The 18,784-nt window shown below is 56.1% G+C and overlaps 2 protein-coding genes across 7 annotated transcripts in view; one reads left to right on the top strand and one right to left on the bottom strand.

Moving 5' to 3' along the window:
* Window positions 1-295: 295 nt before the first annotated feature.
* PTGES2 (prostaglandin E synthase 2) lies at window positions 296-6,803 on the top strand. The gene is made up of 7 exons (XM_055541266.1): window positions 296-597; window positions 1,896-2,093; window positions 2,774-2,832; window positions 3,199-3,348; window positions 3,614-3,814; window positions 4,107-4,224; window positions 5,218-6,803. The coding sequence occupies exons 1-7, from the start codon at window positions 328-330 to the stop codon at window positions 5,338-5,340; spliced, it is 1,119 nt and encodes a 372-aa protein (XP_055397241.1). The 5' UTR covers window positions 296-327; the 3' UTR covers window positions 5,341-6,803.
* An 8,587-nt stretch (window positions 6,804-15,390) lies between these two features.
* SLC25A25 (solute carrier family 25 member 25) overlaps window positions 15,391-18,784 on the bottom strand; it is a 36,547-nt gene continuing 33,153 nt past the window's right edge. For all 6 annotated transcript variants that reach the window (XM_055541259.1, XM_055541260.1, XM_055541263.1 and 3 more), the window contains 4 exons: window positions 18,568-18,675; window positions 18,301-18,468; window positions 17,561-17,711; window positions 15,391-17,457 (listed from right to left, as the gene is read on the bottom strand). In XM_055541259.1, coding sequence (XP_055397234.1) covers window positions 17,273-17,457; window positions 17,561-17,711; window positions 18,301-18,468; window positions 18,568-18,675 — 612 coding nt within the window. In that variant the 3' untranslated portion in view covers window positions 15,391-17,272. The remainder of the gene's footprint in view (window positions 17,458-17,560; window positions 17,712-18,300; window positions 18,469-18,567; window positions 18,676-18,784) is intronic.

Below are 18,784 nucleotides of genomic sequence, written 5' to 3'. Positions count from 1 at the left end.
GGACGTGACTGAACTGAACTGAGGGCTACATGGCGAGCTGCATGCCTTAGTTCCTGCATTCGGCTCCGGGTCACCACCGAGACCAGTTACGTCTACACTCTAGAAGCCGGGGGCAGTTAGCAGATATCCTCAGGTGTTTCTTCGGCTCTGATGGGTGTTTTAAAAGTTGGGCGCCGGGGACTCAAGCTCAGTCCCACGAGGGCTGCCCCCGCCCCGCTCGGCGTCACCGTCACCCCTGGCAACCGGCTGGCCCCGCCCCTTCAAGGGGAGCCAGAGCCAAGGCAGTCTTTGTTTCTCGCGCCCTTCCGCGGCGCTGGAGGAGCAAACATGGCCCACGCTGTACGGGCTCTGTGGCCCCACGGGCGCGCTCTGGCCTGGAGGCTGGGCGATCGGCCGGCGCTGGGACTCCACGCGCAGAGCCGGGCCGGCTTCACCGGGGCAGCGGGAGGCTCGGGCCCCGCCGCTACGGCCCGCAAGGGGGGTCCACGGCTTCTGGGGGCGGCGGCGCTGGCCCTGGGTGGCGCCCTGGGACTATACCACACGGCGCGGTGGCACCTGCGCGCCCAGAACCTCCGCGCAGAGCGCTCGGCCACACAGGTAAGCCCGAGGTAAGGGCTTGGGTAGCAAGCCGCACAGGTAAGGACCGAGCCTTGGGTAGGGGCCCTGGGGTGAGCGCGGAACCTCGGGACTTCTGGGAACCGGCGGCGTCAGAAATCACCTCCTCTGTCGCCTCTTGACCTTGAGCCAGTGACCTGGTTTTAAGCCCTCCAGCCCTCAATGTCCTCATCTGTGAAATGGAGCCTTAATGATGCCGCTAACTGGAACTGCCTCTGTTTTAAAGTCGTTTTACAAACGTGTTTTAAGACTTTTTAATGGGAAGATTTGTAAATCACTGAAAAGGGCAAGTCTCTTGCACGGTTTATCACTTTCCAAACATTTTTCGCCTCCCTACCCCTGTCTCCAAATCCTGAGGTTGTGTATTTATTAGTATTATTAGTGTTCTATTTTTACGAAACTGATGATGGTAGATTCCAGGCCCTGAGACAAGGAACAAGGGTATGTCCCCCCAGGCAAGGGGATGATCCAGCTGCCCTTTGCTATGCTTTGTGCACAGTGCCAGCCCCCACCCCCACCACACATCCACAGGTGCCTCTTTCCTGAACCCCTGGGAACAGGATCAGGTAGATGGGGAGTGGAGTTCTCTGTGTCTCCCTGCCCACCCACCTCCATGGCCCAGCCTCAGTCTCCCATCTCTGAACAATGGGGGAGGGGGACCGCAGCTGTGACTTTCAAACATGAGTATGCGGCAAGCTCATCTGGGGCTCTCCTGCTCTATGAAGGCCAGGGGCCCAGATACCACCCTCTCCTGTTGGGCCTTTGTACATGAGTTTGTGCAAACTCTGGGAGATAGTGAAGGACTGGGAAGCCCAGCATGCTGCAATCCATGGGGTCACGAAGAGTCTGACACGACTGAGCGACTGAACGACCACCACCACCACTCGGAAACGCTGGGCTCTGCCCCCTCATCCAGATATGCCTTGGGTCGAGGGAGTAGGGGTGGGCACTTCCGAGTTGAAACAGTTGCATCTGGAGGCACACACCTGCCGTGTCTGACATTCCCCTGGGACCGGAAGGAGCAGAGCGATGTCTGTCTAGCATTGGACAAAGATGAGAAGATCCCTCCTACACAGAACAGACTTTCTGCCCGGGGACCCCCCTGGACGGGCTTGAGCCTGAACTGTCTGCTGCAAGAGCCCTTCCCCACCTCCCTGCCACCCATCCCCCATTCCTCCCGAAGTTCTCAGAGACTCTGGAAAACTCCCCTGGGAAAGGTTTGCTTGGGGGCGGGGCCTGGGCACCCGGCTTCAGAAGTTCCTTCTCTGCTCCTTGTCCAGCTCTCCCTGTCCAGCCGCCTGCAGCTGACGCTGTACCAGTACAAAACGTGTCCGTTCTGCAGCAAGGTCCGCGCCTTCCTCGACTTCCACGCCCTGCCCTACCAGGTGGTGGAGGTGAACCCTGTGCGCCGGGCCGAGATCAAGTTCTCCTCCTACAGGAAGGTGCCCATCGTTATGGCCCAGGAAGGAGAGAGTTTGGTGAGCCTTGGGGAGCTGCCCCCTGCCCCAGTGTCCTGGGTTGTCCTGGGACACCCCTGAGTCGGGCCCTGCTCTGCAGCCCTGGGAGGAACGTGGGCTCTTTGAATTTCCGCTGAGGATTATAAACCAGTGAGTCTAAGGGAGGCAGAGTGCCACAGAGCTTCAGTGGGTTCTGAAGTCTGGGTGGACTGGATTCAAGGAGGGGCTCTGCCACTCCCTGGCTGTGTGACTTAGGACCAGTCACTTAGCCTCTCTGACTTGGCTTCATTGATCAACAGAGAACCGTACCCTCCGGGGTGTAGGACTTGGCTCCTAGTCTGTAGCTTCTGAGTCTACCCAGCCCCTCAGAGCCCAGGAGGTCATGTGGGTGAGGGCAGGGCTCAGATGCTGGGTCCTTCCCACCTCCTCCTGTCCATTAGCCACACTTGGGTCTCCCTTACACAGGACAGGCTTCCCTGATAGTGGGGACTGTGACCTGGGGGGAGGTAGAACTCAGTGAGCATCAGTTTTCAGGGCAAACCCCCAGGGACAGGGACACAACACCCAGGATCCCCTGACCAGTTCCTGCAGAATGTCTGGGTGTCAGGATTGTAGAAGAGCCCCTGGTGATCCGGCCAGTGGCCAGTCAGCCAGTCTCCACCGCCCCTCCCAGCCCTGATCTAAACCATTCTCTTCTCCAGCAACAACTGAACGACTCTTCTGTCATCATCAGTGCTCTCAAGACCTATCTGGTGTCAGGGTAAGGAGCCCCTGCGGCCAAGGCTGGCACTGTGTCTCATGGCCTCTCCTGTCTCAGGGAGGCCTCCCCTGGGCTCCTCCATGGGAGTGGGGGTGGGGCTGCAGCTTAGATTTCCAGAATGGGTTGTGGGTGTCACTCTGAGATCCCCCCTTCCTCTCCTACGCACATCTCCCTCTGTCCGGGAGGTGCTTCCGGAGTCTGCCCCAAATCCCTCTTGCTGCAGGATCTCCTGTGTCACCCACAAGAGAGTGGGAAGCTTCTGCAGGTTGACTCAGGTCAGGGAGGTATTATTCATCCAGAGGAGGTGAGGGCTTAGGCTCCGTGAGGAAAAGGGAGTCGGGGTAAAACTCTAGATGTCTCCCAAAGGCAACCCCTGGCGGACATCATCACCTACTATCCACCCATGAAGGCGGTGAACGACCAGGGCAAGGAGGTGACTGAATTCTGCAACAAGTACTGGCTCATGCTGGATGAGAAGGAAGCCCAGCGGATGTATGGGGGGAAGGAGGCCAGGACGTGAGTGGGGCCGGGGCTGGCCCTGGGGATGTGGGGAGGGGGTGGTCTCCCCTCCGAGGGGACCAGGCTGAGCAAGATGCTGTAATCTGTGAGGGCTGGGGCTGGGCCACAGGTAGGACTAAGTCCCCTTGTGCCTCCCCCCATCCTGGGCGCTCGTACAGGAAGCCCACCAAGCCTGCCCTCTGCCCCCCTTGCCTGCAGGGAGGAGAGGAGATGCTGGCTCAGGAAGCCCACCTGGCCTGCCCTCTGTCCCCCTCGCCTGCAGGGAGGAGATGAAGTGGCGGCAGTGGGTGGATGACTGGTTGGTACACCTCATCTCCCCCAACGTGTACCGCACGCCGGCCGAGGCCTTGGCCTCCTTTGACTACATTGTCAAGGAGGGCAATTTTGGGACCGTGGAGGGCGCCATGGCCAAGTACATGGGCGCAGCTGCCATGTACTTCATCAGCAAGCGGCTCAAGCGCAGGTGATGGTGCATGCGTGAGTGTGTGGGTGGGTACGCGTGCATGCACCTGGGGGCTTCCCATCCCCCAGCATTAGCCCATCTGAGACTCAAACCCCAAAACTCCTGATTGCCTCCCCCACCCCAGGAGAAGCAGGGCTGGCCTTGGAGTCCAGTTCTGGGTCCCTGTCTTGTACCTTCCTCGGTCCCCCTCACTGGCCCCGAGAGCTGCGCTGGTCCCCAGGCCTTCCCGCGCTCCCCACCCATGCCAGAGTTTGGAATCCCCCTGATGGACTTCTTCTCCATCCCTGCCCAGGCACCACCTCCGGGATGACGTGCGGGAGGATCTCTACGAGGCTGCCAACAAGTGGGTGGCAGCTGTGGGCAAAGACCGGCCCTTCATGGGGGGCCAGAAGCCGAACCTGGCAGATCTGGTGAGTGTGGTGGTGGCAGGGGGTGCACATATTAGAGGGTCTCTCCCTGGGGGCCCAGGCTGGGAAAACCCAGGTGTGGGCAATACCTGCATCTCACAGCTCCTCCATCCCAGGGGCACCTGGCTCTACTGATTGTCAACGGCCTAAGGAAAACGAGTGCTCCAGGCTTCTACCTAGCAAAAAGTACTGCGACAGGGTCTTGTTAGCCTGACCTTAGTGCCAATCCTTGAAGTAGTTCTGCCAGGGTAGAATATGTGGCTTGCAAGGTTCAGGTCTTGGAGTAGGTGATGGGGTCCCCTCTTCTAAAATCTCAGGAACTGAGGGTGGGGGAAGGGCATTTTCTCAAAGGAAACTCTGAATCGGGGGAGGGGGGTTGGTTTGTTGCCCAGAAAAGGGGATGTAGGTGCAGGACAGGCAAAACCTGCAACCAGCCCACACACTTCATTCAAAGCCCCACATGCAAAGCTGGCCCATTAGCGGGTGTCTCGCTAATCCTGCTGACTACGCCAATTGTATCGCTGATCCTGTTTGTGATGCCAATTGTCTTGCTGTTCACACTGCACTGTTTGCTGAGCCCAGGGGAGACAAGGCACGAGCTGAGAGGCTGGAAGAAAGCTCAGAGAGCCGTAGGAACTACAGACGCGTTTATTCTCTCCTGGCTGGCACAGCAGCCGTAGCCGCAGACATAACATAAGCTCACATAACACAACACAACCTCTGGGGCGTTCCAGGTGGAGCTTATATATGCTTACAGAACAAAAGTAGCCCGTGGCCCAGCGAGTACCTCGTGAGGCTCACGCGCAGTGCTGTAAGTGATCTCGGCCATTACATATTGATTATTCACAAAACATGGGGCAAAGGCGAGAGAGTGCGGGGCAAGAGAGCCTGACCACCCATCTTGGCTAATTTGCTGTTTCCCTAGAGTAAGTCATGGGGCTCTCAGAGAGGGGAGGTGATGGGCCGGTGTTGACACCCCTCTGTACCCACCCCCAGGCAGTCTACGGCGTGCTGCGTGTGATGGAGGGTCTGGAGGCCTTCGACGACCTCATGCGTCACACTCACATCCAGCCCTGGTACCTGCGGGTGGAGAAGGCCATCGCCGAGGCCCCCCAGTGAGCTGAGCCTCGTGATCCCTGCCGGGGGGCGGGGGCAGAAACAGCAGAAGATGCCAGCTGTGAAGGACCAGGGCCGCTGGGGCAGCACTTGGCGACGCTGAGGCACTGTGCAGTGGGGGACAGGATCATTTGGCCTCTTGCGCACCCCGCCCTGCCAGCCCCCTTGCTTCTAACACTGGACGTCTGCTGCGGCCCTGGGGGACAAAGCCCAGACTTGGTTTCCATCCATGGGGCATGGAAGGCTACCTCCCTCCACACCAACCCCAGGGGCTGACCCTCCCCGACTCCCTCCTGGGCCTCCCTACTCTCAGCCTTCTCTGGGGCTCTCGAGGCTGCCCTGTCTGTGCTGCGTGGCGGGAGTCAGGTTGGGCTCCTGCCCTGAGCAAGGGAAGCGGGGACCCTTTGGTTTTGGGAGACCCCCGTCCTTGGCTCCCTCTGGGTCCTGCAGTTCCCAGGTACCCCACCCCCACACTGGGACTGTATATCATATTTGCAATAAAGAAAAGGTTTGCGGCTCCCCACATGGTGGCACTGTAGTGGAGGTCAGTGCAGGTTAGGGAAGGCCGCCCTGGCCGTTAATACTGTTTGTCCAGGGCTTAGCAAGGGTCAGGCCTGGGTGAAAGGCTCAGTGGGCTTTGTGTCCTGGAATCCCTGGGTTCGTGGCCACGGAATGCTCAGCAGGGAGGTGCAGAGATGGCCTGGGGCATGGGTCCGGTTTTGCTCCCCACTGACTGTGGGACTCTGGGCAGGGCAGCAGCACCCCTCTCTGAGCCCGAGCCTCCCCCTCTGTCAAGGGGGCTCAAGGATGGCCCCCACCTCCAGGGACAGTTGTAACGGCTCAACCGCAAGATGCAGGTCAGTGTGTGGAAGGATGCCCGGCTTAGCGGGGGCTGGAGTTGTTCCAGTCCTGCTCTACAGACCAGGAGACCAGGGATCAGAGGACACGGGGCCCTCCTGGCCACCCAGGGCTTCAGTCCCAGGCCTGGGACTTCACGGGATGGACGGTAGGACAGGAGTCTATAGAGAGAAGCAGCTCTGGGAATAAGGAGGGGCTGTGGGGTCCCTGCTCTCCTGGTTTCAGCAGATGATGGGCATGCTGGTCCGCCGAGGTTGCCCTCCAGAGGCTGGACAGACAGCCAGTGAGCTGATCACTATGTGCTGTGCCCTCCCTGTCGGGGAGTGACGGGCCAACTCCCTCAGATCCCCCCAGGAGAGTTGAACCTTTTTCTTTAATTTTTTTTAAAACATAGAAATAATTCATGGTCTTTGTATTAGCACATGTTCAAATAAGGTTGGTGATGGACAGGGAGGCCTGGCATGCTGCAGTCCATGGGGTCGCAAAGAGTCAGACAAGACTGAGTGACTGAACTGAACAGATAAGGCAGCACGGACCTTAAGCCCTCCGGAGGCAGACAGTGCCATGTGGGGAGGCAGCGGCCTCAGCTTCTGCAGGGCTGTCCGCCACCTGCTTGGTTTGGTTCCCGTTATGAGCATCTGCCTTCGTCACCCTGTCACATGGGCTGGGTCTTCGCGTCTGCTCCTGTGGGAGGAAGGAGGGAAGCTGAGGCCTGACGTCACACCGCACGTCTGAGGGATGAGGAGCCGTGGAAGCCACCTCTGAGGGGCCAACAGGTGTTCGGGTCTCCAGTCACTGCTGGCCGGGATGCTGCTCCCCCTTCACCGATAGGCTTTTAAGTCCCCAAGGGGCCGGTGATGGCTGTAGAGCCTCCCGCAGCAGGGCAGGAACTAGGCCAGTAGCTCCATGATGCGCTGGGGGAGGCCTTCCTATATCCCTTCCCCTCCCTGCTTTCCTTCTCTTCACAGACGGCCTTTTCCATGTCGCCCGCCCGGAGTTACTTGGTATTTTTCCAGCTGTTCTAGGAGGCTGGCTGGCCTTTCTCTGTCTCAATCCCAGAATCCCCAAAGGGAGCATTGGATGTGACCCGCTCGGGATAAGGCGGCCACCTTCAGTCCATGATACTGTGGCCTGGGGAGGGTCTCACGTCTCACAACCCCACCCTGTGCCCCTTACCTTTTCTGCTCCTGCTGAATCCGGTGATTGGGTCTCCCAGCCTTGGCTTCCTCGGGAGGCCTGGCCTAGTTAAGGAGACCCCGTGGTGCAGGCCAGACCCCAGCTGCTCATCGCCACACCTCTCCTCGTGTTCGCAGAGATGTTTTCTTCTGACTTTGCGATTCTCAGAGGAAGATCCGGTTAACGACAGAGCAGCCATCCTGGGGAAAGGGGCCTGACTCCTCACTGCGGCTTCATCCCTGAGGTTGCTGCAGGCGGAGAGGAGCCTGTCCATACCTCCTAACCTCACCCACCTCCTCTAAATGGTCACCTTGATGAAAAGTCCAAGTTCCTTGGACTTTTAGAACCACTAATTAGAAGTTCCCTGTGACAGGGACTTCCCTGTGACAGGGCCTGGATAATGGCCAGTCAACGCAAGGCCACCAATGCAAGGGGCCCCGAGTCCTGCTTCTGTCAGAGTATTCTCCCCAGAGGCGACAACCTTGCCTCAGTCGCCTTTTCCCATAATCGCCAGAGGGCGGTAAGAGGACGCAAAGCCCAGAGGAGCAGGTCGTAAGGCCTGGTGCTGCCACCTTGCGGCCAATCCTGGGATCGCATCTTTGGGCCATCTTCCTTCTCCAAGGACTCTTACTTGCCCATCTGGAAAATGGGCTTCCTGGGGAGCTCAAATGGTAAAGAATCTGCCTGCAATGCAGGAGACCTGGGTTTGACCCCTGGGTCAGGAAGATTCCCTGAAGAAGGGCGTGGCAACACACTCCAGTATTCTTGCTGGGAGAATTCCATGGACAGAGGAGCCTGATGGGCTGCAGTCCATGGGGTCACAAAGGGTCGGACAGGACTGAACGACTAACGCAACAAAAGTGGGGTTAACATGCAAGGGTCTGAAGATGAGTGGGTAGGGAGAGTCACGCGTCTCAGGGGAAAGAACTGCAAGCCAGGAACCCTTGCCCCATTTTGCTCAAGCTCAGGTAATGGTGAGTGCCCTGTGGCGGTGGTGGCAGCAGCGGGTTTGAGGTGGGAACTCTGTACTCTGTGACCTTGGGCAAGCCCTTGGAGGTCAATTACCCTTCATGAGGTTGTAATCGGGGATGGGAAGGTTGCACAAAGTTGATGTGCACTGTTGATGGGTGAGGGGTGTTTTTCTGCAGCCAGTGAGGTACTGTTTCTTCTCAGAACACACTCCAGCTCTGTTTCCATCTGGGCTCCTGCAGTTCACAGCTGAGAGCTACTGTTTCCAGACAAGAGCTCCAGGAAGTAAGAAGGGGAGAGTCCTGAGACTCTGCAGATCAGGAAGGCTCCCAGGGGAGAGTGAGCCACAGCAGAGGCTTTAAGGATTAGGATTCTGGGTTGCTTTTTTTGTTAGATGGTTAAATTTTAAAATTTCATTTTTATTATACAAATAATTGTGTATTGTGCATAAACAGATCTTGCAGAGAAGCAAAAAGATGATACCAATTATTTATAGACCCATCACTGAGATTTAAAATTTTTAAAAACAATTTAAAAATTCAGGGTGCTTCCTTGGTGGTCCAGTGGCTAAGACTCCTCACTCCCAATTAAGGAGGCCCAAGGTCAGTCCCTGGTCAGGGAGCTAGAGCCCACATGCTGCAACTAAGAGTTCAAAGATCCTGCATGCCACAGTGAGGATCCTGTGTGCTGTAACTAAGACACAGCAAAGCCAAATAAATACATATTTAAAAAACAAATACAATAAGAAGAACTTAAAAACATGTTTTTTGGAGAATAGCCTTCTAGTATCTTTTTGTAGGCAGCATTTAGTGTGTGTGTGTATATATATATATATAGACATAAAATATCTTACATTTTTACATATATTTATATTTTACATATAAGTATTTATATGTATCCAACATATAAATGTTGGAGAAGATTCTTGAGAATCCCTTTGACTGCAAGGAGATCAAACCAGTCAATCCTAAAGGAAATCAAGCCTGAATATTCATTGGAAGGACTGATGCTGATGCTGAAACTCCACTACTTCGACCACATGATGTGAAGGGTCAACTCATTAGAAAAAACCCCGATTCTGGGAAAGATTGAAGTCAGGAAGAGAAGGGGATGACAGAGGATGAGGTGGTTGGATGGCATCATTGACTCAATGGACCTGAGTTTGCATAAGCTCCGGGAGATGGTGAAGGACAGGAAAGCCTGGCGTGTTGCAGTCAATAGGGTCTCAGAGTTGGACATGACTGAGCAACTGAGCAACAACAACAAATGTATCCCACAGTTGGTGGAGGTTTAGTTGCTCAGTCTTGTCTGACTCTTGTGACCCCATAGACTATAGCCCGCCAGGCTCCTCTGTCCATGGGATTCTCCAGGCAAGAATACTGGAGTGGGCTGCCATGTCCTTCTCCAGGGGATCTTCCCAACCCAGGAATCAAACCTGGGTCTCCTGCCTTGCAGGGTTTCTTTACTGACTGAGCTACAAGGGAAAACCCTCCAAGAGTTAAATAGGGCCTATTTTGTGGCAAGCACTGTTTTAAGCACTTTACACAGCCTTTTAATATCCCTCTGAGGTAAGTACAAGTATTCCCATTTTACAGATGAAGAAACTGAGGCATCCGATTAAGTGAATTGCTTGGTGTCACACAGTAAAGAGCACAGGAAGGATTTGCATCTAGATTTTCAGGACCCAGAAACAGTGACCTTAATCAGAATATTATGATATTCCTCTCTCTAGAAATATTTTTTTAAATAAAAATTCAGATCACAATGTATTCCAGATCAGCAAGCATTCTCCCTCACTGTTTCTAATGATTGCTCCGCTGTATGCCACGGCTGCCGAATTTATTTAACCAGTTGGATGGGAAGGATTTGGACGGGCAGAAGTGTCTAACAGAGAACAGGGCTGATAGTGGTGGGGGGATGGGGTAGTGGGCTAAATAACGACCCCCAAATATATCCAGGACCTAATCCCTGGAAGCTGGGAACATTACCTTATGTGGCAAAAAGACTCTGTTGATGTGATTAAATTAATGATTTTGAGATGGAGAGATTTTCCTGGATTATCCAGCTGGGCCCTAAATGTAATCACAGTCTGCTTATCAGATGGAGGCAGAGGGAGCTTTGACTGAAGAGATCTGAGAACAGAAGTGAGAGGCTGGAATGATGCCAGGAGGAGGTCACAAGTCAAGGAGAGCAGCCGGTCTCCAGAGGCCGGAAGAGGCAAGAGATGAATTCTCCCTGAGAGCCTCCGGAAGGAAGCACCCTGTGGGACACCTAGATTTCAGTCCATTGAGATAGATTTTGGACTTCCGGCCTCTAGGTCTATTGGGAATAAATACGTGCCGTTTTAAGATGCCGCGTTGATGGCGATTTGTAACAGCAGTCTTTGTTGTTGCTCAGTCGCTGTGTCCAACACTCTGCACCCCACAGCCTGCAGCACACCAAGCTCCTCTGTCCTTTAGAATCTTCCAGAGTTTGCTTAAACTCATGTCCATTGAGTTGGTGATGCCATCTAACCATCTCATCCTCTGCCTCCCCCTTCTCCTTTTGCCTTCAATCTTTCCCAGCATCAGGGTCTTTTCCAGTGAGTCGGCTCTTTGCATCAGGTGGCCCAAATACTGGAACGTCAGCATCAGTCCTTCCAGTGAATATTCAGAGTTGATTCCCTCTAGCATTGAGTGGTTTGATCTCCTTGCAGTCCAGGGGACTCTCAAGAGTCTTCTCCAGCACCACAATTGGAAAGCATTAATTTTTTGACACTCAGCCTTCTTTAAGGTCTAACTCTCACATCTGTACATGACTACTGGAAAAACCATAGTATCGACTATATGGACCTTTGTCAGCAAAATGATATCTCTGCTTTTGAATATGCTGTCTAGATTTGTCATAGCTTTTCTTCCAAGGAGGAAGTGTCTTATTAATTTCCTGGCTGCACTCACTGTTTGCAGTGATTTTCGAACTTAGGAAAATAAAATCTGTCATTAGGACACTAATACAAACAGTACAGTCAGGCAAGACTAAATCTTACTACAGTATAGTCAGGGAAGAGAACCAGTTACAGGGAGCCAAGTGCCAGAGGCAAGTCCTGGCTCTGTGTCAGTGTATTCTCAATAAGTTGTATTCCCAGCAATCAATAAATGGACACACGTAAAAAAAAAAAATGCAGGGCAGGGGTTGGGCTCTTTGATGCAGTCAGGGGCCCCCAGCAAACTGGCGGGTGTGGGTGGAGCCAGCTCAGGGCCTTCACAGCTGCTGTGGAGAGATAGTCGTTCCTCCTGGGCCACAGGGACCATGCGGAGTGGTGATGGGAAAAGGCCCAGAGAGCCCATTCCTTTGTACTCCCCATGCCCCCTCTCCGGCGCCAACCTCGGTGTTATGGAAACTGAGATTTGGAGAGGCCTGGGGGCCTGGGGCAGCCCTCTGGCCCACCTCTGGCCTCAGTCTCCTCACTCCTGGTTCCTCCCTGCCCTCCCACTGGCCTTCTTCCCACCCAGCACTGGCAGCCTCTCCAGTCCCTCTGATGGGGCCTCGCTGGTCCGCTCCTGCTTCCTTGCTGGCCCTGGGCGGCAGAGACCAAGGTCCATGCTTGGGCAGTGGGGCCCGGCGTGCAGGCTGCTGCTCCTCTCACCCTTCCCCTACATTCCAGTCCGCTGGGACTGCTGAGAGGGGGCCTGGGGGCAGCCTGGCTGCGAACCAAGGTGAGAACCGGGCTTGGGGCTTCCGAGTCAGCAAAGCTGTTTTGAATCTTGGTTCAACCTATGCCCTTTAAAAAGAAAAAGAATATATGTATGTTTTAGCTGAGTTGTGGTTTGCAGGATCTTTGTTTCCCGACCAGGGATTGAACCCTGGACCCTCCACATATGAGAATGCAGAGCCCTAACCCCTGGACCACCAGGGAATTCCTAACATTTGCCCTTTGGATGAATCTGGTGTTCCTCCTGGCCCTGAGCTGTAAGGCAAATACCGTGCCCATCTTCCTCATGAGGAAACTGAGGCTCAGAGAGGCATGAGACTTGCCTAAGATCACACTGCCAGGTGCCAGGATTCAAGCACAGCCCTGCCTCACTTTCCCCCAGCTCTCTGGGGCCTCCTGGCCGGGAGAGTGGCCAGGGACCAGGTGTCACCTACCTGAGGTCAGGCAAGGAGCCCCTGCCCCTCAGTGAAAGTTCCCTGCAGGTGAGTCGTGGTGTGGGTCCAAGGCTGCCAGGCCTGGTGTCGGGGCAGGGACCAGCCATATCTTCACCCCCAAGCACACAGCCAGAGTGGGTCACTCTCATCTGCTTCAAGGTCTTGTCACCTGTTCCCAGGGAGGCCCTGGGCAAGCCCCTGCCCCTTCTGGGGTCTTAGTTTCCACGTCTGTAAAATGGGGACATGGCAGCAGCCCTTGTCCCGTGTGCACAGAGCTGCAGCTCAGCGATGGCACTCCCGGGACTGAGATGAAAATGTCTCGCTCCAGGAAGGAAGCGCACAGAATATGGGCCAGGTCTCCCCACCCTCCCACACCACCCAACAAAGCCAGAGATCCCAGGCCTCCTCAGTGGGGGCGGGGGGTGGGGGCGGGGGAGGCAGGGGAGGAGTGGAATGAAAGAGCATTTAGGGGAAATTACTCTGTGTTTGGAATCCAGGATGGGGCCAGGGCACTGCAAGTGTTTAAGGACCAGCCATTTCCATTTCCTGTCTCGTTTCAACTTCCCAACAGCCCTCCCAAGGCGCGTCTGGAGGTCGGAGGTCTGGAGTGTGTCTCACTGGGCTAAAGTCAAGGTCGTCCTCAAGGCAGCGATCCTTCTGGAGGTTTTCTGGGAGACTCGACCTTGCCTTTTCCAGTTTCTAGAGGCCACAAGAATCTTTAACTCAGGGCTCCTTCCTCCATCTTCAAAGCAAGCGGCCCGGGCTGAGTCCTTTGTCCAGTCTCCCTGGCTCTCTCCCTGCCTTCCTCTCCCACAAGGAAGCATCTTGTTATCTTGGGTCCACCTGGATAATCCAGGCTACTCTCTCTCCCTGTTTGAAGGTCAGCTGATTGGCAAACTTAATTCCATCTGTTACCTTAATTAGCCTTTGCTTGCCTTGCCACCTAATGCACTGGTTCTGGGGATTAGGACGCGCATGTCTTTGGGAGGGGATGTAATTCTGCCTCCCACATGACAGGACGTGTGCATGGATTTTATCCAATGACGAACTACTCGTTAAGCCTGTAGTGGGTGCCGGGCACGTACTGGGAACAGCATATGAGAAAGTCGATCCTCTAGTTGGTGGTGAGAAGTATGAGGGAGAGAAACAAACGGGGTGGTGAATGAACTGGGCTGTGGAGGGAACAGGGCTGCTCCTGTAAGATGGCCAGGGAAAGCCTCCGTAAGAAGGTGACATGTGATTAAAGACTGGATGGAGGAGACTCCCCTGGTCCAGGGGCTGAGGCTGTGCTCTCAAAGCAAGGGCACTAGGTTCGATTCCAGGTCAGGGAACTAGCTCTCGCATGCTGCAACTAAAAGATCCTGCATGCTGCAACTAAGACCCGGGGCAGCCAACTAAATAATTAATAAGATTGGAAGGAGGGGGGAAGGAACAAAGGCGGTAACCACAGAAAGGTTGGCTTGGTGACCAATATTGTCACCCACCTCCCAAATCGAACTTCTGTGCTGGAGGAGCCGCTCTCCCAGTGAGTGGGACCGAGCACCTGGGAACGTGGGACCCGGCCACCGTCCCAAGAAGCCTGGATGGGGCGGCTGGGGGGACCCAATGCTTGGGAAACGGTTTATGCCCGTTGCCCTGGTAACAAGGTGACGCACATGGCGTGTTACTTTCCTAGCTGTAACAAACCACCCTGAACTTGGATGGCGGAAAACAATGGAATGGAATTCTCTCAGTGCAGGAGGCCAGAAGCCAGAAACCCCGGTGCCGGCGGTTTGGCTCCTTCTGGAGGGTCTGAGGCAGAAAGCGTGGCTGCCTCTCCCCTTGCCTCAGACACCCTTGGTGTCTTGACGTGTGGATTCATCATGCTCTTCATTCACACGGTGCTCCTCCGTGTCCAGATTTCCCTCTTCTTGTCTTTGGACTTAGGGCCCACCCTCACCCAGGACGACCCCATCTTGACTTGAACACTTCTGCAAAAACCCTGTCTCCAAATTAAGCGACATCTGAAGTTCCCAAAGGACATAAATTTGGGGGGTGTGGAGTGGCCCCTGTTGGGCCCAGCACAAGTGGCATATGCATTTCACACACGAGGCACACTCTTGTGCCCCCTTACGGCCTCTGAAAGCCAGAGCCCCCTGGCACGTTCCCTAAGCTGCTTCATAGTGCACCGCTCCACCCCACCCCTACAGTGGCACCCAGGGCTTGTTGGGGGACTGGGGTGTGGACTTATTTAATGAACACTTCTTTGCACTGGGAACGGTCTTAGGTGCTGGAGGTACGGCTGCAAACATTCCGTTTCCACAAAGCAAAAGAGTGTTGGGGGGCCCCCCAGAGGGATGGGGAGGAACCAACTCTGCGGCTGGAGAGGGGCAGCCAGCAAGTTTGAGAGAGGGAGTCAGGAGGGGCTTCCGGCAGCACTGAGAGATCAGCTCTGCCCTGGATAGGCTGAATCAGGTGAGGGCCGAGGAAGGACCTCCGGATGCAGCAACTCCCGGGGCACTGGCGACCTGTTGGAGCACCCCAAAGCCAACAAACATCCATTCTAAAGAGGGGGTGCCTTGAGAAGCCTGAAACGGGGAGCTGCTCTGAGTAAGGGGGAGGGGGAAGTTTTCTCATGTCCTCTGATGAGACAAATGGATTTGCACTCTAACACGTAGGCTTCCCTGGTGGCTCAGTGGTAAAGAATCCGCCTGCCAGGGCAGGAGATGGGGGTTTGATCCCTGGTCCAGGAAGATCCCCTGAAGGAAATGCCAACCCATTCCAGTATTCCTGCCTGGAGAATCCCATGGACAAAGGAGCCTGGAGGGCTACAGCCCATGGGGTCAGAGTCGGACACGACCGAAGGGACTTGAGTGACACAACATTCTAACGTGGCGACAGCCCCGTGCCACCCAAGCCCAGGTCAGCAAAACCATGACTCTGTCATCAGCTCTTAAACAACTTTATTAGAAGGCTGTTTTAAATGACAACTCCCAATTCTTTCTTAATTTGCTTTGTCACCAATTCCAGTTACAACTCTATTTATATATAACAGTAATTTTTGCATTGATCTTTGCATCCTATTTGAATTGTCCTCATCGGGCCATTCTGGTGAATGGAAGTGTGGCCGTGCACCTGCACGGAGACCAGCATTATTGAGCAGGGGGAGCGGGTTGAGGGGGTGGTGGCCAGGACAGAGGGAGCCCGCTTCACAGGGGATGGCGGGGGGAGCTGGTGGCCTCCTCCGGCCTTCACCCCCAAACTCAGTGATACGTACCTCACTGCCCTATCCTTCAAAAAGGGGGGGAAATAAAGAAATCCCTCCCCAGTCCAAGAAATGATTTGGACTTCCATCTTCAACGGAGTGGGAGTTTCCCTCCCTCTTCCCACCCCCTGATCAAACCCTCAGCTCCTAAGGCTTCCTGGGTGCTGGCCCCCTCGCCCCCCAACCTGCCAAGGGCCCGTCTCTCTGTGGTCAGGGCCTTTCTGCCTTCTTTGCCTTTCTTCTGTCACCAGTTCAGAGAGGAATTTCTTTGGACAGGCACGAGGGTCACGCCCACAGCCCCCTGGTTCCGCCCCCCACCCCACTTCACGGGGGCCGGGAAGGTACAATCCACCAGGAACATAAATATGAATAAAAAATGAACTTGAAAATGACAGGCTATTAATTAAACAAATCTATAAAAATAGTTAGGACGTAACTCTGTTCAAATAAATACAAAATAAATAGGCTCCAAGCAGTGTGACACATTGCGTCAGCGGAATGTGAAGTGGTCCCACTTGGCCCCCGTGGGGAGCAGACGCGAGTCCCCAGGGGCGTCAGAAACAGACTTAAATGCGGTCAGCCAAGCCGTCGGCTCTCTGTCTTCCTTCTGGAAGACCAGAACCTGCACGTTTGTTCAGCTTCTCTTTCTGAACAAAACCCTTCTTCCAATGATACGTAAGTATTAAGGCCTTGAACACCTTTTCCTTCTCTTGCCAGGGCCTGCAGATGCAGGGCAGACATGGCCCGTCCTGCTTTGACACGATCCCCACTGCCCTCATGCCAGTGGGGCAGAGGGACTTGGTTCTGAGCTGGTGCCAGTGCTGACAGAGTCCGGGCCCAGCTCAGAGCCTCATGAGCCCCCCTCAGCGGCGGGGAGCAGAGGCCCTCTGGGTTCCAGGACCTGTGAAGCCATGCGCCAGGCAGCCTGGCCCCCGTCATGCACACATGCATCCAGGTGCCTGCCTGCTGGGCAGCTTGGAAGCCCTCTTCCCTGCACCAGCCAGCCAGCGGCAGGGCGGCCAGTTGGGAATCTGGGCTCAGGTTTCAGGTACAACTACCCTTCCCCACTGACTGAGGAGAGAGGGGCAGCGTGGGGAGAGGGCCGGGGGCCCTCCTCCTACCATTGAAAACAGCAGCGAGGAAGGAAGCGAGGTGGGCCCCCCGGGGAAGACGCTCAGCAGGCCAGAAGACAGCCCAGGCCAATGGTCCAGCTGCGAGGATGCGACGGGAGGATGAAACCGGCCTCCCAGCCCTGCTCTTCCGCAGGTGCCCCTGGGCAGCGTTCAGCCCCCAAGCGCTTGGGCCCATGTCCTGCTGAGCCCTGGGCCCTGAGGAACACTCACAGGTCCTCCCTGGAATGGACACGTGGGTTGGCCGGGGTCAGCAGGGCGCACCTGGTGGCCTGCCAGCTCTGTCCCCCCCATTTGCGGGCGCACCCCAGGGTTTTCACAGCTTGGCTTCAGTCAGCGTAGTGTTGGTACATTCACAGAATGAGATGGCTACACATCCCAGGGCTGGGAGCCCGGGATCAGCGAGTCTGCGCGGGCGGCTGGCCCCCGCCTGTCACCGCGACTGCACGCCCAGGGTGATCTTCAGGTTCTCATACACCACGTAGCTGATGCTCACGGCCGGGATCACCTTCATGAAGTTGGGGGCCAGCCCCCGGTACAGGCCGAAGGCCCCCTCGGTCCGCAGAATCTGTTTGAAGAGGCTGCTCATGGTCACCTCGGGGGCGCCCTCCATGGAGGCTGCAGTGAGAGACGCCACCCGTCAGGGGCCTTTCGCCGGCTCCTCCCTATATCCCAACCTGCCCCCAGGGGAGATGGGGCCCTGGGGACCGACTAGCCTTACCTTGGGCCTGCATCCGGGTCCTGACCAGCGCCAGTGGGTAGCTGGCCAGCTGGCCACAGGTGCTGGACATGGTGCCACAGGCCAGGAGCACAAACACACCAGGGTCTGCACTGTTTACTGCATAGCGCTGCAGCCAGGCATTCTTGAGTGTCTGCAAGGGTACAGAGGGGCGGGATGAGCCGAAGCGCCTGCAGGCCCCAGGAGGGAAAAGCCTGAGAGGCAGTGAGAGACGAGGGGGTTGGGGGCAGATATCGGATCCACATAGGAGGCGCTGCCCGGTCACACGGATGGGATCCGCAAGGCCACAGTAACCCAACTCGCTTGGCCTGGGCTGGCCCTGGGGGCTGGCTGCGCTCCTGAACGGCCTGCCCTTTGTTTCTGCTGTCACTGGGGATTCCCAGATAGGATGGGGCGGCGGTGGGGGGCTGGGGGGGGCAGGAAGCAGGGACAGCAACCCCTTCTTCTCCTCAGAGGGCTGGACCCCTGTGCTCTGGAGCCTGCAGGGGCCCAGGGAGCCCCCAGGGCACCGCGCTCTCCAGATCTGTCGGCCAAGCCCCTAGGGTACAGAACCTGGGGGCTGCCATGGGCAGGCAGTGTGACAGGAGACCCCTTGCAAGGGACAAAGGAATTTGGAAGGAGAGAGTGGGGGGAGGTGGCTGGGGGGGACGACACATGGCCAGGAGGGCGTTTCTGAATCTCTCCTGCCGCTCAAGGGGCCTGAGTCCTCCAGGGGGCCTCACCTCGTAGACGGCCAGGTCTATGCCAGCGTAGGGGATGATGCCCAGCATGTTGGGGACATAGCCTTTGTAGAAGGCGGCCATGCCCTCTCGGGCCAGGATCTTCCTGGCACAGTCCAGCATGCCCGAGTACTGGCCTGTCTTGCGCAGGGCCATCCGGGTCTTCAGGACCTGCAGAGCCCAGGGCGGGTGATGGAAGCGTGAGCACGGCCCAGTCCGCCCGCCCACCCCAACACGGGCTGCCCGCCCCGGCACTGACATGGCCCTCACCTCCATCGGGTAGATACTACTCTGGGCGATGGCCCCTGCCAAGGACCCTGCCACAAGCCTCTCGTGAATCCTCAGAGTCTCCTGGTCACTCCCAATGAGACGTTTGATCTGGAATAAGGAGCCAACAAACTCAAACCCCTCTGCTGGAGACCAGCACACCTGTTGCCGCCCCGCCCGTCCTCCCGGAGCCGATCAGGTTTAACCGAGACCTGGTGTC

The sequence above is a fragment of the Bubalus kerabau genome, chromosome 11 (assembly GCF_029407905.1).
Source record: "Bubalus kerabau isolate K-KA32 ecotype Philippines breed swamp buffalo chromosome 11, PCC_UOA_SB_1v2, whole genome shotgun sequence".
Taxonomy (NCBI): Eukaryota; Metazoa; Chordata; class Mammalia; order Artiodactyla; family Bovidae; genus Bubalus; species Bubalus kerabau.
The sequence above is the reverse complement of the archived record's forward strand: the minus strand, read 5'-3'. Positions and strand labels throughout refer to the sequence as shown.

Excerpts from the sequence above, each read along its gene's own strand:
- PTGES2 (XM_055541266.1), top strand. The coding sequence starts at position 328 with ATGGCCCACGCTGTACGGGCTCTGTGGCCCCACGGGCGCGCTCTGGCC. Across the intron at positions 598-1,895 it reads CAGAGCGCTCGGCCACACAG|CTCTCCCTGTCCAGCCGCCT; the intron begins GTAAGCCCGAGG and ends CTCCTTGTCCAG. Across the intron at positions 2,833-3,198 it reads AAGACCTATCTGGTGTCAGG|GCAACCCCTGGCGGACATCA; the intron begins GTAAGGAGCCCC and ends TGTCTCCCAAAG.